The sequence below is a fragment of the Hemitrygon akajei genome, chromosome 19, assembly GCF_048418815.1.
Source record: "Hemitrygon akajei chromosome 19, sHemAka1.3, whole genome shotgun sequence".
Taxonomy (NCBI): domain Eukaryota; kingdom Metazoa; phylum Chordata; class Chondrichthyes; order Myliobatiformes; family Dasyatidae; genus Hemitrygon; species Hemitrygon akajei.
The window spans coordinates 74,658,978-74,677,080 of record NC_133142.1 but is presented as its reverse complement, the minus strand read 5'-3'; the positions used below and the strand labels follow the sequence as shown (position 1 = coordinate 74,677,080).

The following is an 18,103-nucleotide window of genomic DNA, read 5'->3' as shown; positions in this document are numbered from 1 at the left end:
TGTATACACTGGAATTTAGAAGGATGAGAGGGGATCTGATTAAAACATATAAGATTATTAAGGGATTGGACACACTGGAGGCAGGAAGCATGTTCCCGTTGATGGGTGAGTCCAGAACTAGAGGCCATAGTTTAAGAATAAGGGGTAGGCCATTTAGAACAGAGATGTAGAAAAACTTTTTAGACAATAGACAATAAATGCAGAAGTAGACCATTTGGCCCTTCGAGCCTGCACCGCCATTTTGAGATCATGGCTGATCAACTACTATCAATACCCGGTTCCTGCCTTGTCCCCATATCCCTTGATTCCCCTATCCATAAGATACCTATCTAGCTCCTTCTTGAAAGCATCCAGAGAATTGGCCTCCACTACCTTCCGAGGCAGTGCATTCCAGACCCCCACAACTCTCTGGGAGAAGAAGTTTTTCCTTAACTCTGTTCTAAATGACCTACCCCTTAATCTCAAACCATACCCTCTGGTACTGGACTCTCCCAGCATCTGGAACATATTTCCTGCCTCTATCTTGTCCAATCCCTTAATAATCTTATATGTTTCAATCAGATCCTCTCTCAATTTCCTTAATTCCAGCATGTACAAGCCCAGTCTCTTTAACCCCTCTGCGTAAGACAGTCCGGACGTCCCAGGAATTAACCTCGTGAATCTACGCTGCACTTCCTCTACAGCCAGGATGTCCTTCCTTAACCCTGGAGACCAAAACTGTACACAATACTCCAGGTGTGGTCTCACCAGGGCTCTGTACAAATGCAAGAGGATTTCCTTGCTCTTGTACTCAATTCCCTTTGTAATAAAGGCCAACATTCCATTAGCCTTCTTCACTGCCTGCTGCACTTGCTCATTCACCTTCAGTGACTGATGAACAAGGACTCCTAGATCTCTTTGTATTTCTCCCTTACCTAACTCTACACCGTTCAGATAATAATCTGCCTTCCTGTTCTTACTCCCAAAGTGGATAACCTCACACTTATTCACATTAAACGTCATCTGCCAAGTATCTGCCCACTCACCCAGCCTATCCAAGTCACCTTGAATTCTCCTAACATCCTCATCACATGTCACACTGCCACCCAGCTTAGTATCATCAGCAAATTTTTCACCCAGAGAGTGGTGGATCTTGGAATGCTCTGCCCCAGAAGGCAGTGGAGGCCAAGTCTCTGGATGCATTCAAGAGAGAGTTAGATAGAGCTCTTATAGATAGCGGGGTCAAGGGATATGGGGAGAGGGCAGGAACGGGGTACTGATCGTGTATGATCAGTCATGATCACAGTGAATGGTGGTGCTGGCTAGAAGGGCCAAATGGCCTACTCCTGCACCTACTGTCTATTGTCTATTGTAAACTTCCCTCCCTTAATTTTGTACCTATGCCCTCTGGTATTTGCTATTGGTGCCCTGGGAAACAGGTACTGACTATCCACCCTATCTATGTCTCTCATAATCTTGTAGACCTCTATCAAGTCCCCTCTCATTCCTTTACGCTCCAAAGAGAAAAGCTAACCTTGCTTCATATGACTTGTTCTCCAAACCAGGCACATCCTGGTAAATCTCCTCTGCACCCTCTCCATAGCTTCCACATCCTTCCTATAATGAGGTGACCAGAATTGAACACAATACTCTAAGTGCGGTCTCACCAGAGATTTGTAGAGTTGCAACATGACCTCTCTACTCTTGAAATCAATCCCCCTGTTAATGAAGCCTAGCATCCCATAGGCCTTCTTAACTACCCTATCAACCTGTGCAGCAACCTTGAGGGACATATGGATTTGAACCCCAAGGTCCCTTTGTTCATCCACACTCTTAAGTAACTGACCATTAATCCTGTACTCAGTCTTCTGGTTTGTCCTTCTAAAATGCATCACCTCACACTTGTCCATATTGAACTCCATCTGCCATTTTTCTGCCCAACTCTGCAGCCTGTACAATATCCTCTTGTAACCTTTGACAACCTACAGCTCCATCCACAACTCCTCCAATTTTCGAGTCATCCACAAACTTACTCACCATCCTTCCGCCTCTACATCCAGGTCATTTATAAAAATCACAAATAGCAGGGGTCCCAGGACAGATCCCTGCGGCACTCCACTAGTCACCAATCTCCAGGCAGAATACTTTCCTTCCACAGCTACCCTCTGCTTTCTTCCTTTAAGCCAATTTTTTATCCAAACAGCCAAGGTTCCACTTATCCCATGCCTCATGACTTTCTGGATGAGTCTCTCATGAGAGACCTTGTCAAATGCTTTGCTAAAGTCCATGTAGACCACATCCACTGCCCTACCCTCATCAACCCTACCTTGTGCTTTATAGGGTTGATTTTATATTTAAACTTACTTTGCAACTTTTGAACAACTGTCTGTAAAGTTTGACCTACCTAACACTCAATTCTTTAGATATCAACAAATCAGACATTTTATCAACCCTTTAATACCAAACTTTCCTGAGGTACCTGTTAAAAATGTTGTGGATTTGTTTCTTCGTATGAACCCATTGGGTAAAGATTTAATTTCTACTATTTGAGATATGTTAGCGATATTGTGGCGAGCCCCCTTTGACAAAATTAAAACTGCCTGGGAGCATGATTTAAATTTTCCTTTGTCCAACATGGTTTGGGATTAAATTCTCAAGTCAGTTATTTCAACTTCTCTATGTGCTCGCCATTGCCTTTTACAGTTCAAGGTGGTACACAGGGCTCATATATCTAAAACTAAATTATCACGGTTCTATCCTGATATTAGTCCCTGTTGCAATAAGTATAAAAGGGGCGAGGCTTCTCTTATTCACATGTATTGGGCTTGTCCTGGCTTGCAGAAATTCTGGAGAGACGTCTTTTTAACTTTATCTCATATACTTAATTGCTACTTGGAACCTAACCCAAGGTTACTCTTTTTGGTACTTCGGGAGAAGTTGACATGCATCTGACTCCGACTAAGTGTGGTACACTGTCTTTCACCTCTCTTTTGGCCAGACGTGCAGTCCTTCTTAGGTGGAGAGATGCTGCCCCACCCACTCATGCTCAATGGCTCAGAGACATTATGTCCTGCTTAGACCTTGAAAAGATTCATTATTCACTTCTTAATTCGGACATAAAGTTCCAAAGGGTGTGGGGACCTTTTCTTGAATATTTTCATAATTCCTATTTAGATTAAGAGTGCATCCCTCCCTTTTTTTCCTTTGCATTTAAATCCCTTACTTCCAGCTTCTTACGGTTAAGATTTATGGGTTTTTAACGTGTAAACATATTATAGTTTAGGTAGTAGGCAATATACCTTCTTTTTATAAATACAGCTCTGTGTGTGTTTAACTTTTTTATATATCGTAAGGTTGGTTTGGAGTTGGGTAGTGGGAGGGTGGGGTGGTGACTAACTTTATACGATTCTACTATAGGTGCTTTTCTTAATTGTTATGAACTATACATTCGATATGTTTGTTTTGCACTGTATAAAGCTCTTTTTTTGTTTTGTCGCATTGTAGAAACTCAAAAAAAAAACTTATTGTGCACTTTTTGTTTTTGTTTAATGTGTTCTTTATGCCTATTGTGTTTTTTTTATGCTGGGTCCAGATCCAGAGAAACAATAATTTTCTTCTTTACATTCCTGTGTTAAGGAATGATAACAACCAATCCTCAATCATAAATCTTGAATGCATTGAAAACCCTACATTGTCCCACATTTGGCAGTTTAGCAGGTCACTTCAGAGAACAGTTGAGAATCTGCCACTTCACTGTGGATCTGCAAAGTCAGATTTTATTTCCTAGTGTTTAAATGATGGGTCTTAAATTAGACACCAATCTAATAGCTTTGTGATCCCCAAACCTTTCCTTCCAGGTTTATTTTAATTAATTTTGATTAAATGAATTTTAATTCCCTGTTGCCATGGTAGAATTTGACCCCCTACCATTAGTCCAGGTCTCTGGCTAATATGAACCCTAACATAACCATTATGCCATCATGCCTGACTCACCTGAAGTTACTGGGTAACAGGAAATGCATTAAGTAAATCAATAACTGCATTTCTGTAGCCTCAGTAAAATAAAATATACTGCTATAGTCACACGCATCTACTGTATTACATACTGTATATAGCAACATTACATCTAGATCTTATATATGATCTGTTACAATGCAACAATTATTTAAAGAATATAAAGGTGAATTACTGATAAGACCATAAAATGTGGGAGCAGAATAAGGCCACTTGGCTCCTCGAGTCTGTTCTATCATGGCTGCTTTTATTAACCCTCTCACCCCCATTTTCCTGCTTTCACCCTGTAATCTTTGTCACCTTGACAATCTGAAACAGTGTACATCTTTATATTTTCAATTGGTTGTAAATGATAAAATAATGAAATAATTATCATGCAAGACAATTTGATAATCAATTCGAACATTTAATTTTGACATTTTACATTGTATAAGCAGATAATTAAATGCAACTATTAAAATAAAGGTTAATTTCAAAAGGTTCATTTCTGTGGCATAGTCTAATACGTACTTGGAAAATAATCTCAGAATTGATGGCATTATTTCTATAATCCCCTGAGTTTACTGCCTAACTAAGAAAATGTATGGGACCTCACCTGACCTAGAGTGTATTTGATCAGACAGTGAATACCTTTGATCTGAGAAAATTCCTGCAAATAAACCACCAAGCTCTTAGACCATTCCATGATTCTGATTTAAGATGGCTCCATCCCGAATGTTTTGACTAAAAGGAAGAATTTACGGTAGGGAAGGGGTGCGGGTATCATAATTACAAGAGATGCTGCTGGAAGAAGATTAAACAGAAGTCAGAAAAGAAAATTTGCAGTTTACATGATATCTTGAGGCTTGATCAAATCGGTTTTATCTAGGAAGAAAAGAGAATTAGAGAGATAGAGAGACAGAAGGAAAAAAGAGATATAGAGTTAGAGTGAGTATGTGTTAGCATTTGAGTTAGAGAGCTAGAGAAAGAGTTAATTAGAGAGAGTTAGAGTTCGTGTTAGTGTTTGAGTTAGGAAGTAAGAGTTAGAGATAGAGTGAGTGAGAGAAACCCCCAACTTGTTTCAGAGGTGAAGTGCTCCCTTCATCTGCATCCTACATGTTTACGTGATCTTGAAGTTACAGAGCATTCATGTGATTTTGTAGCTTCCTTCTTGATCACTCCTCGTTTTTCTTTACCACACAAGTCAGATTGTGCTAGTTTCTACTGTTTTTCTTTTTAAAAATACACTGGAAGAATGAAAGTCTTCCGTTTTGCTTGGTTTTTGTCACTCGTTTCCAACTATGTAGGTGATATATTCCTCCATCACTCTTCAAGTATTAAAATTTTGTGTTTGTTCCCTAAAACAAAATAAAAGAAAATAGTTCTGATGTAGCCAAGTTCCATTTTGCTGCTGAGATGAGTCCATCAGCTTCTGCTTATATCTACAGTAAAACAGACTCCCCCCCATCACAAAATAAAACATGCTTCAGCCATTCAACAGGGAAGTTAAAAAACAATGCTAAACTGAAGTGAAACTATTGAGGAAAAACAGAATTGAATTGAATTGACTTTATTACTTACATTCTTCATATGCATGAGGGGTAAAAATCTATATGTTACGTCTCTATCTAAATGTGCAATGTGCATTTATAGTAATTTGTAATAAATAGAACGTACAACAGGGTAGTCAATATAACATAGAAGTACAGTTGTGTCAGCATGAATTAATCAGTCTGATGGCCTGATGGAAGACGCTATCCCAGAGCCTGTTGGTCCTGGCTTTTATGCTGCGGTACCATTTCCCAGATGGTAGCAGCTGCAACAGTTTGTGGTTGGAGTGACTTGGGTCCCCAGATTCTTCCGGCCCTTTTTACACACCTGTCTTTGTAAATGTCCAGAATAGTGGGAAGTTCACAACTACAGATGTGCTGGGCTGTCTGCACCACTCTCTGCAGAGTCCTGCGATTGAGGGAAGTACAGTTCCCATACCAGGCAGTGATGCAGCCAGTTAGGATGCTCTCAATTGTGCTCCTATAGAAAGTTCTTATGATTTGGGGGCCCATACCAAACTTCTTCAACCGTCTGAGGGGAAAGAGGCGCTATTGTGCCTTTTTCACCACACAGCCAGTATGTGCAGACCATGTGAGATCCTTGATGATATTTATGCTGAGGAAGTTAAAGCTGTTAACCCTCTCAACCCCAGATCCATTGATGTCAGTAGGAATTAGCCTGTCTCCATTCCTCCTGTAATCCACAACCAGCTTTTGCGACATTGAGGGAGAGGTTGTTTTCTTGACACCACTGTGTCAGAGTGATGACTTCCTCTCTGTAGGCTGCCTCATTATTATTTGAGATTCAGCCAATCAGTCTAGTGCCATCAGCAAATTTAATTAGCAGATTGGAGCTGTGGGTGACGTCACAGTCATGGGTATACAGAGAGTAAAGGAGGGGCTTAGGACACAGTCCTGAAGGGCACCTGTGTTGAGGGTCAGAGGGGCAGAGGTGAGGGAGCCCACTCTTACCACCTGCCGGCAATCTGACAGGAAGTCCAGGATCCAGCTGCGTAAGGCAGGGTGAAGGCCGAGGTCTCTGAGCTTCTTGTTGAGCCTGGAGGGAATTATGGTGTTGAATGCTGAACTGTAGTCCAAGAACAGCATTCTCATATAAACATCCCACTTCTCCAGATGTGTAAGGACAGTGTGTAGAGCTGTGGTTATTGAGTCATCTGTCGATCAGTTGTGTCGGTAGACAAATTGTAGGGGGTCCAGTGTGGGTGGTATCATGCTGCAGATGTAGTCCTTGACCAGCCTCTCAAAGCATTTGCTTATTATTGAGGTGAGTGCGACAGGACGCCAGTCATTCAGACATGTTACCCTGGTCTTTTTAGGTACTGGATCAATGGTGGGTGTTTTGAAGCATGAGGGCACTCTACACTGGGAGAGGGAGAGATTAAAAATGATTCTAAGAAATGTTTTGAAAAGGTACTGTGGCAATGGGGAGGGAATTACTGAGAGTTGTATTTAGTGTGATTGGAGATGCATTTACCAATGATGAGTAAAGGGAATGGGGTTGTAGTTTGAAAAAAGATATGTACATTGGAGGTGGTGAAGAGAAAAGGAAATTCTGCTGAGACTGGAGAAGATGTACTCAAGTAAAGAAGGGATGAGAAAATGAAACTGTTTAATTCAGGGGAGCGTGGGGAAGGGGAACAGTAAGTATTGGGATGGATGGTGGCTGGTGGAGATACGTTGACAAATAACTTTCCGTAGGGTGAATGAGCCAGAGAAAGGAGATTGGACATTGGCCAATGAGGCATAGTGATGAAAACATCTGGAATAAGCCAATCCAAACATGACTGACCTCAGTGCCAGAGAGTATCATTTTGTTGCTGCCTGACCAGTCTCTTGCCAAGAATCCTTGCTTGGCCCACACTGAATGCCCCTTCATGTCCCACTTGTAAAGCTTTGTTCCTTATCTAGGATTTTTCCCGTCAGTTTGTGTGAGACTAGATCTGGAGGTCATAGTGAAAGGTGAAATATTTAAAGGAAACCTGAAAGGTAACTTCTTCACTCAGAGGGTGGTGCAAGTGTAGAACAAACTACCAGTGCAAATGGAGGGTATGGGTTCAATTGCAACATCTAAAAGAAGTTCAGATAGGTACATGGGTGAGAAAGATATAGAAGGCTAGCATCTGGATACAGATAAAAGGGACGAAACAGAAAACTGTCAGAAATAGACTAGATGGGCCAAAGGGCCTGTTTTTGTGCAATAGTACTCCATGTCTCCATAACCATTCGGAAACAATAGTCATTGAGTAACATAACTATTTCCTGTCTGTTGCAGTTTGACTCCAGACTGAAGATCGCCAATGTCTTTCATAGCTAACCCCACCCAAAGCTGAGGTATATAGTCAGGTCTCTTTGGGTTTCTGTCTTGAGACCATGAAGAAACAAAGATTTTGGTGACATTTACTTCAGATCCCAATCCTTTTCAAGGCGTCTGTGGATCTGACAGTGCTTGCTGGAATAATCCATGTTATTACCAATGCTATTCAGTAGATGGCACATTGCACACACCTTACTAACAGGAAGTCAGGTTATCCTCTATTGACTGGAACTCGGAAGATTGAAAAGCGATCTCACAGAAACGTGGGGTTTTTAAAGGGATTAAAAATAATCATGGGAATTTATCAAGAATTCCTCCCAGAAGCTCAGGAGAAAAGCCTCAGCGGTATGTAACTCCGAGTCTTCTTTTCTTCTTTGTTATCCACTTTCATCAATCATCAACGAAGTTATTGGGCATCCCATACTCATGATCTTTGCCACCCAGAAGGTCAAGAGCAGCAGGTGCAGGGAAATTCCCCCAACTGCAAGTTCCCCTCCAGAGTCCATTTATAAATAATTTACTATTGTCATTCAGTCTAAATCCTGGAGTTCCCTGCCCTGTGGGATTATAGTGTTTCAAGTCAAGGATTTGCCACAACCTTCCAGGGTAATTAGAAATGGGCTTTAAATGTATGATGACACTAAGAACCCTTTTTTGTACAGTATGTCTCACTACCGCTGGTGCACCTCTGTAGCACAACAGTTAGCGCGATGTTATTACAGATCAGGATGTCAGAGTTCAGAGTTGTCTGTAAGGAGCTGGTACATTCTTCCCCATGAGTGTGTGGGCTTCCTCTGGGCACTCTGGTTCCCTCCCACAGTCCAAGGCCGCTCTGGTTAGTAGGTTAATTGGTCATTGTAACTTGTCCCGTGATGAGGCTAGTGTTAAATCGATGGGTTGCTGGGCAGTTTGACTTGTTGGGCTGGAAGGACCTGTTCCATGCTGTATCTCTAAATAAAATTAGTTAGTGCAGAAACAGTAGAAAATGGAAAGGATTTGTGTGTTGCTCTGGATTTCCAGCACAGGCAGAATCCCTACTGTTGTCAGTTATTCCCAAATTCTGTAAAGAGAGTAAATATACTATTTTCCCTCCTCTTTTAAAACTTTGTTCATTGTAGATCATCCATTCCATCTTCTGCTGTTTTTGCACCTAGTGGGACATACTGCAAAAAATAGGCTTTTGGCAATTGATCAACAGGTCAATCATGAACCCCTTGTACCTACTATAGTTAGCTTGGTAATCTGTGCATTTCAATTTGTTTGCTTAATTTTGACAGAACCCAACTCCCTTTTAATTAAAGATACTGCATGCCAGTGTTTTTGATGTGGCAAATCAAATATTTCAAAAATCCTGGTATCAAAGATGCCAGCAGAAACACTTTGTACTTTCTTTCTCAGTTGTCTATTGGATCAAGCATCTTGGCCTAGAACTCGACTATGGACGGTTGTGTAAGGAGGAGGGTTGGGCATGGGGCAGGCAACCCCATCACCAAAAGAAGTTTCAAATACCTCATTGCTGAAAAATTAAGGATCTTTGATGAGAAGAAGTAAAATGGGCTACACCTGCAGTCAATTTCAAAGACAGAGGACTGTGGTGAACCACTGTCAGCAGCCATGCCCCAGTAGGGATGAGGAGCTTAAGAGAAAGCTAAAGAATCTCCAACTGGATATAACAAGATTGTGCAAGCTGCAATTCATGGACAGTGAGGTTGAAGTTTATCACTCATTTACAGTGCACCGAAGTAAAGTATTTGAGTTATAGTGGTTAAGTAAGATCCATAAGGAAGCAAGCATAGCTGACAAAGAATCTACTGATGCTGAATGAATTGCACTGGGTTTGCTTGGAAATTTTGTATTTACGCTAAGCAACACACAAGACTTTACATTAAGAAAGTTTCTTACACTGGCATGGCTGAGCTCGGTATCCTGCTCCTGTGAAGGAGGTAGTGAGAGATGTCCATTCTGTAAATAAGAGATCAGATTGTTACCACACCATTTCAGCATTGAACATCACTGCAAGTCCTGTCATCAAACAAGGTGAAACATTATCTCTGTTCCTCCGTCCACTGTCTGACCCTGCATGGTGTTTCCAGCATTTACTGACTCTACCTCAGTTTTCAATACTTTTAATTTTCCTCTGTTTGTCTGTCAGGGCCTCTCATAATTCTGTGGCCCTCATTTAAAACTCTTTTACTCCAAAAAAAAAGCACTCTGTTTTACCAGTCTCTCTTCAAAGATGGTTCCCAGGACCAACATCATCTTCCTAAATCTACTCTGCATGCTCTCCTTTGTTATCATATCCTTCCTGTGGTAAGGTGGCAGAAATACACTCAGTGATCCATCATTCATCAAACTGATGAAGATAAACAAGATTGCATATGCTAGACATAGACACCAGATTTTGAAGATGCTGGGTAACTTGAGCAACACACAGTTGTTTTATTGGGCTGAGACCCTTCATTGAGATATACTCCAGGCTACTGTGGGAGGCGAGGGAGGAGATTGCTGAGCCTCTGACAGTGATGTTTGCATCATCAATAGGGATGGGAGAGGTTCCAGAGGATTGGAGGGTTGCAGATGTTGTTCCTTTATTCAAGAAAGGGAGTAGAGATATAGACCAGTGAGTCTTACTTCAGTGGTTGGTAAGTTGATGGAGAAGATCCTGAGAGGCAGGATTTATGAACATTTGGAGAGGCATAATATGATTAGGAATAATCAGCATGGCTTTGTCAAAGGCAGGTCATGCCTTACGAGCCTGACTGAATTTTTTGAGGATGTGGCTAAACACATTGATGAAGGTACAGCAGTTGATGTAGTGTATATGGATTTCAGCAAGGCATTTGATAAGGTCCCCCATGCAAGGCTTATTGAGAAAGTAAAGAGGCATGGGAATCCAAGGGGGCATTGCTTTGTGGATCCAGAATTGGCTTGCCCACAGAAGGCAAAGAGTGGTTGTAGATGAGTCATATTCTGCATGGAGGTCGGTCACCAGTGGTGTGCTTCAGGAATCTGTTCTGGGTCCCTTACTCTTTGTGATTTTTATAAATGACCTGGATGAGGAAGTGGAGGGATGGGTTAGTAAATTTGCTGATGACACAAAGGTTGGAGGTGTTATGGATAGTGTGGAGGGTTGTCAGAGGTTACAGCAGGACATTGATAGAATGCAAAATTGGGCTGAGAAGTGGCAGATGGAGATCAACCCAGATAAGTGTGAAGTGGTTCATTTTGGTAGGTCAAATATGATGGCAGAATATAGTATTAATGGTAAGACTCTTGGCAGTGTGGAGGATCAGAGGGATCTTGGGGTCCGAGTCCATAGGACGCTCAAAGCTGCTACACAGGTTGACTTTGTGGTTAAGAAGGCATACGGTGCATTGGCCTTCATCAATCGTGGGATTGAGTTTAGGAGCCAAGAGGTAATGTTACAGCTATATAGGACCCTGATCAGACCCCACTTGGAGTACTGTGCTCAGTTCTGGTCACCTCACTACAGGAAGGATGTGGAAAATATAGAAAGGGTGCAGAGGAGTTTTACAAGGATGTTGCCTGGATTGGGGAGCATGCCTTACGAGAATAGGTTGAGTGAACTTCTTGGAGTGACAGAGGATGAGAGGGAAGGGATGGGGCAAGAGCTGGTAGATGGTGGGAAGAGCATGGAATAAAGGAAGGGATGCAATCTCAGTGGCTCTCCAGAAACACCTACATCAGGATGTTTTTCATTGACTGTAGCTCAGCATTTAACACCATCATTCCCATGATAATGATTGAGAAGTTACAGAACCTGGGCCTCTGCACCTCCCTCTGCAATTGGATCCCTGACTTCCTAACCAGAAGACCGCAATCAGTGCAAATTGGTGACAACGTATCCTCCTTGCTGATGATCAACACTGGTGCACCTCAGGGGTGTGTGCTTAGCCCAGTGCTGTACCCTCTCTATACTCATGACTGTGAGGCTAGGCACAGCTCAAATACCATCTATAAATTTGCTGATGATACAATCATTGTTGGTAGAATCTCAGACGGAGACAAGAGGGCATACAGGAGTGAGATATGCCACCTAGTGGAATAGTGTCGCAGCAACAACCTGGCACTCAATGTCAGTAAGATGAAAGAGCTGACTGTGAACTTCCAGAAGGGTAAGACAATTGAACTCATACCAATCCTCATAGAGGAATCAGAAGTGAGCAGTTTCAAGTTCCTGGGTGTCAAGATCTCTGAGGACCTAATCTGGTCCTAACCATTTTGATGTACACATCAGACTTCCAATATAACTCGGAGTCCTGCCATGTGCAGAAGTTCGCTGATGACACGGCCATAGTGGGGTGTGTCAGGAATGGACAGGAGGAGGAGTATAGGAAACTGATACAGGACTTTGTGATATGGTGCAACTCAAACTACCTGCGTCTCAATATCACTAAGACCAAGGAGATGGTGGTGGACTTTAGGAGATCTAGGCCTCATATGGAGCCAGTGATCATTAATGGAGAATGTGTGGAGCAGGTTAAGACCTACAAGTATCTGGGAGTACAGTTAGACGAGAAGCTAGACTGGACTGCCAACACAGATGCCTTGTGCAGGAAGGCACAGAGTCGACTGTACTTCCTTAGAAGGTTGGCGTCATTCAATGTCTGTAGTGAGATGCTGAAGATGTTCTATAGGTCAGTTGTGGAGAGCGCCCTCTTCTTTGTGGTGGTGTGTTGGGGAGGAAGCATTACGAAGAGGGATGCCTCACGTCTTAATAAGCTGGTAAGGAAGGCGGGCTCTGTTGTGGGCAGTACTGGAGAGTTTAACATCGGTAGCTGAGCAAAGGGCGCTGAGTAGGCTACGGTCAATTATGGAAAACTCTGAACATCCTTTACATAGCACCATCCAGAGACAGAGAAGCAGTTTCAGCGACAGGTTACTATCGATGCAATGCTCCTCAGACAGGATGAAGAGGTCAATACTCCCCAATGCCATTAGGCTTTACAATTCAACCGCCAGTACTTAAGAACTTTTTAAAAGCTATTATTAATGCTTTTTGAGATAGTGATTTAGATGCATATCATATTTTTTACTGAGTTAAGTATTGTATGTAATTAGTTTTGCTACAACAAGTGTATGGGACATTGGAAAAAAAAGTTGAATTTCCCCATGGGGATGAATAAAGTATCTATCTATCTATCTATCTATCTATCTAAAGAAGGCAAGACAGTGGCTATACTTCTTTAGGAGTTTGATGAGATTTGGCATGTCAAGAAAAACACTCAAAAACTTCTATAGATGCACTATGGAGAGCATTCTGACAGGCTGCATCACTGTCTGGTACCAGGGGGTGGGGGGGATCTACTGCACAGGACCGAAAGAAGCTGCAGAGGGTCGTAAATTTATTTGGCTCCATCTTGGGTACTAGCCTACAAAGTACCCAGGACATCTTGAGGGAACGATGTCTCAGAAAAGGCACTGTCCATTATTAAGGACCTCCAACACCCAGGGCATGCCCTTTTCTCACTGTTACCATCAGGTAGGAGGTATAGAAACTTGAAGGCACACACTCAGTGATTCAGGAACAGCTTCTTCCCCTCTACCATCCGATTCCTAAATGGACATTGATCCCATGAACACCACCTCACTTTTTTAATATAAATTATTTTTGTTTTTGCACAATTTTAATAATCTATTCATCATACGTATACTGTAATTTATTTATTTCTTCTTCTCCTTCTATATTATATATTGCTTTGAACTGCTGCTACTAAGTTAACAAATTGCACAGCACATGCCAGTGATAATAAACCTGATTCTGATTCTGACCTGACCAACCCAGGGCAGAGGATTACGGCAAAATGGTGTCAGCAGCCCCAGTCAGGGTGCTGGTCTTAAGTAAAAGTAAGCAAGTTATATTTCTAAGTCAGGATGGTGGAATCTTCAGGTAACAGGATTTCGTTATATCTGCTGCAATTGTTCTTCTTGATGGTAGAGGTCATGCCTTTGGAGCAGTCTTATGGACCTACAAAGTAGAATGTGTTCCTAACTAACCCACACCATGCAGCTTTTATGGGTGTTAATTGACTCTGTACCACACAGGATTAGCCGGGAATTTGCCAAGCACTCTCTGATCTGAGGAAGGGAGATTGGAAATGAAAAATGTTTCCGCAGTTGAAAAAGTTGTTATTTCATCTTATACATCTGCCAGAAGACTTGAAATCTTGGCAATTGGTACCTCTAATAAACCAAAATGTAAGATGACTACTAATTAAAAGAAACAAAGAAGGTAACAGACCATACAAAGTGCTGAATCAGGAGGTGGATTGTGCTTCATTACGCAGTACGTAACAGCGTCATGCACCGTGGTAAAAAGCTGAGCCTTGCTGATGTTTTTTCCGAAGAAGTCTCCTTGTTCAAACTGCTGAATGATAGCCCCTGAAAGAAGCAAAATTCAGTTAAGGGCCTGTTTTGATCTGAAGTGCACCCTGACCTGCAAACAATTAAGCTGAGAGCTAGCCTCAGGAGTCGCACCACCAATTATTACCCGTCAGGCATCAGGCTCCTGAACCAGAGGGGATAACAGCACTGAACTGTTCCCACAACCTATGGACACACTTTCAAGGTGCTTTCATCTCATGTTCTTGGTATTTATTGCTTATTTATTTATTTATTCATTCATTCATTCATTCATTTATTTATTATTTCCTTTTTTCTCTGCATTTTGTATTTGCCAGCTTTTTTCTCTTTTGCCCATTGGTTGTTTGTCCATCCCATAGGGCATATATGTCAAACTCAAGGCCCGCGGGCCAAATCCGGCCCGCGGTGGAATTACCTTTGGCCCGCAAGATAATATCTAATTACTATTAAAGCTGGCCCCAGTAATCGAAGCGCCTATGGCGTATGATATGGCTAATGCTGAGTTTATTCAGGTACCAGGTTTTCAGGGTATTTAGTGTTTATTCGGCAGTCTTGCTCGGCAGTCTTCTTCATAAGAAACGGAATTTGTAAAGTGAAACACTTTGTAGTTATAGCAGAGACTGAGACACATGAGAGCAGGCTGAAAAAACGGAGGCAACGAAAGCTGCGTTCGCACGCGTCCGACTGATCCGGCCCACATGAAGCTGCATTTTGCTCAATCCGGCCCGTGACCTAAAATGAGTTTGACACCCCTGCCGTAGGGTATGGTCTTTCACTGTGTTTCTTGCATTTACTGTGAATGCCCGCAAGAAATGGATCTCAGGGTCGAGTATGATGACATGCAATATTGTGTAAAAGTCTTAGGCACATATAAAAAAATGTGAAGTAAAGATGCTTTCAAAAATAATGGAATTTAAAATTCTAAATATCAAAAGAAAGAGCAACAAAGAGTAAAAAAGCTAAATCACATCAATATTTGACATGACCACAATAGCACCAATTCTCTGTCACGCAGTTTTATAATAAAAATGGCTGGTAGATTGTTCCAAGCAGTTTGGAAAACTTGCCACAGTCCTAACTTGTCTTCAAGTTAGCTCATTCTCAATGATTTTGAGATCAGGGCTCTGTGGAAGCCATACTATCTGAAACCATATAAAATCTAGTCTAGAAAACATCAGACTTTTGGACAGTACTATATATATATATATACTTTGATAACATATTTAGTTTGAAATTTGAGCTCATGAGTCCTGAGACCTGGGTCTTAGAAGAAGTGAATACCTGCAAGATAATGAATCTCAGAGTTGTATATGGTGTCATATACCAGTATATACGTTGATAATGAATTTACTTTGAACCTTGAAATTGCCACCTGATGCTTATAGTGCCAATGGTGGCAAGAAGTCTGCATGGAAGGGTTAAGTTTTGTATACTGGGAGTCCCTGTGTCACTGGGCCAGAAGGGAGGAGATGTATTCTGAAGACATACTCCGTTATACAGAAAGAGATAAAGAAGTCAACTTGAGTTAATTTCATGTGCACAAGAATGCTGAGGTATTATTCAATGAAAAACTTGCATGATTTTATTTTCTTTAGGGATACAGCATGGAACCGATGAGCCGCACAACCTAACAGCCCACCTATTTAACCCCAGCCTAATCACAGGACCATTTACAATGAACAATTTAACCTAGTAGCCAGTATGTCTTTGGACAGTGGGAGGAAACTGGCTCACCTGGAGGAAACCCACATGGGAAGAACGTACAAACTTCTTACAGAGGATACTGGAATTGAACTGCTGACTTCGGAATGCCCCAAGCTGTAATAGCGTCATGCTAACCATTATGTTATGATGACAGAGATAGCAGAGAGTATAAATTATGCACAAATTTTACATAAAATTATACCACAAAATATTAAAAAAAAGACTGATCCAAAAAAAACCCAATTCCTTAGTACATAGACACAATTGAAGATTCATCCATGGTAGGGGATGGCCAGAAGTTGGTACTGGGTAGTGTTCTAACCAGTTGTTTATTAGTCTCCCATACATTCATATTGGGGAGGGGTCTAGACATGTACATGGCGAATGTTTACAAAGAGTGGCATGATTGATCTATGGCTGACTTACCAAGAGCTGTCTGAAATATGCGGGATTCCCTGCAGGAGCCATTGATGTGCCTGCTTCAGTCCTTTGACTAATATGTTGTTTTGTGGGAGAGCACATCGAACAGTCTCGCCTGGTTCCTCTACACCACCTCGTTGGTCAAGAAAGTACAGCAGCATCAACATTTCCTGAGGAGACTGAGGTGAGCAAGTCTCCTCCACACCCCATTCTGACCAATTTCTACAGGAGCACCACTGACAAGCTGCATCACTGTCTGTTACGGGACCTCACTGTAAGTCCCTACAGAGGATTGCAGGGACTGCTGAGAAGATGATCAGGGTCTCTCTTCCACCTATTAGAGAGTTTTAATCAGGAGTGCTTCATACACAGGGCCCTTGTCAAAGATCCCTCCCATCTGTCCAAGAATTTCTTTGACCCCTACCATCAGGGAGGAGGTACTGTTCCATTAGGACAAAATCTGTTAGGATGGGGCCTCCCCCAGGTGGACTCCCTGCCACCACGTATGAATCTCATGTTACGGTCTCAGCATGTACGAAGTCCAGTAGGCTTATACTTTTACTTTTTAACTTATATTGTAAATGCATCTTATTATTTGTTAATTTATTTATGGTAATTTTACAAACGTTTGTATTTTATGGGTTATGTGTGAGTTATATGTACTGTGTTGTGCACCTTGGTGCAGAGGAATGTTGTCTCATTTGGCAGTATGCATGTGCATGGTTGACTGACAATAAACTGAACCGGAACTTGAAATCTCTACAAACCATCACATTCATAGCTTGCTCAGATCAACTCTGACAGAACCCAGGACATTCCAGGATTCTTTGGAGGTAATTTCAACCAAAGGCTGCTGTCCAGTAGCTTACAGGATTTAGTCCAAATCTGATTAACCTCTATATTGGAGCTCCCCAGGGTTATTGAAGACCTGGCTTTTGACTTTACACAAATTCTGCCATGGTTCAGCCAATAAAGAGGCATACAGCAGTGAGATAATTTAGCTGGTTGATTAGTGTTGAACAACAACCTTGCACTAAACACCAGCAAGACCAAGGGTTTGACTTTGGCAGGGGAAGTCGGAAGAACACCCACCAGTCCTTATTGAGGGGTCAGTGGTGAAAAGTGAGAGAGCTTCAAGTTCCTTGACATCAGCATCTATCCTGGACCCAACATATTGATGTAATTATGAAGAAAGCACGCCAGCAGCTCTTCTTCATTAGGAGTTTGAGAACAATTGATAAGTCACCAAAGATTCATCCCAAATTTCTATAAATATATAGTAGAGAGCCTTCTGACTAGTTGCATCATGGTCAGGTATGGAGGCTCGAATGCACAGCATTGCAAAAGGCGATAGATTCAGCCGGTTCTATAATGGGCATAACTCTTCCCACTATTTTGGACATCTTCAATCAGTGGTGTCTATAGAAGATGGTGTCCATTATTAAAGACCCTTATGGGTAGACGGAGCTCGTCAGCCTGGGAAGGCAGTCCATCTAAGAGAGGGAAAACTCTGATTTCAAACCTCCGCTGCCTTGCGGCCATACCCACTCATGGGAAAGGCTTCGGGAGTAAACCCTGAGGACAAATCCGGAGCTGGAGTCCCTAAGACAGTCCGACGTTGCCTTCAACCTCGCTCTGGCAACTCCTGCAACGACACTGGTGCCAAGCTGTATCGGCCCTTGCCCTTCCCTTGGACAACATCGGTGGCGTGGAGAGGGGAGATTTGCTGCATGGGCAA

General features: G+C 42.1%; 1 protein-coding gene across 3 annotated transcripts in view; it reads right to left on the bottom strand.

The window, feature by feature from the left end:
- Window positions 1–4,378: 4,378 nt before the first annotated feature.
- slc26a6 (solute carrier family 26 member 6) overlaps window positions 4,379–18,103 on the bottom strand; it is a 145,819-nt gene continuing 132,094 nt past the window's right edge. For 2 of the 3 annotated variants that reach the window (XM_073072884.1, XM_073072883.1), the window contains 3 exons: window positions 14,120–14,259; window positions 9,760–9,819; window positions 4,379–5,330 (listed from right to left, as the gene is read on the bottom strand). In XM_073072884.1, the coding sequence (XP_072928985.1) occupies window positions 5,310–5,330; window positions 9,760–9,819; window positions 14,120–14,259 (221 nt within the window). In that variant the 3' untranslated portion in view covers window positions 4,379–5,309. The remainder of the gene's footprint in view (window positions 5,331–9,759; window positions 9,820–14,119; window positions 14,260–18,103) is intronic. The other variant, XM_073072885.1, reaches the window with a different exon arrangement.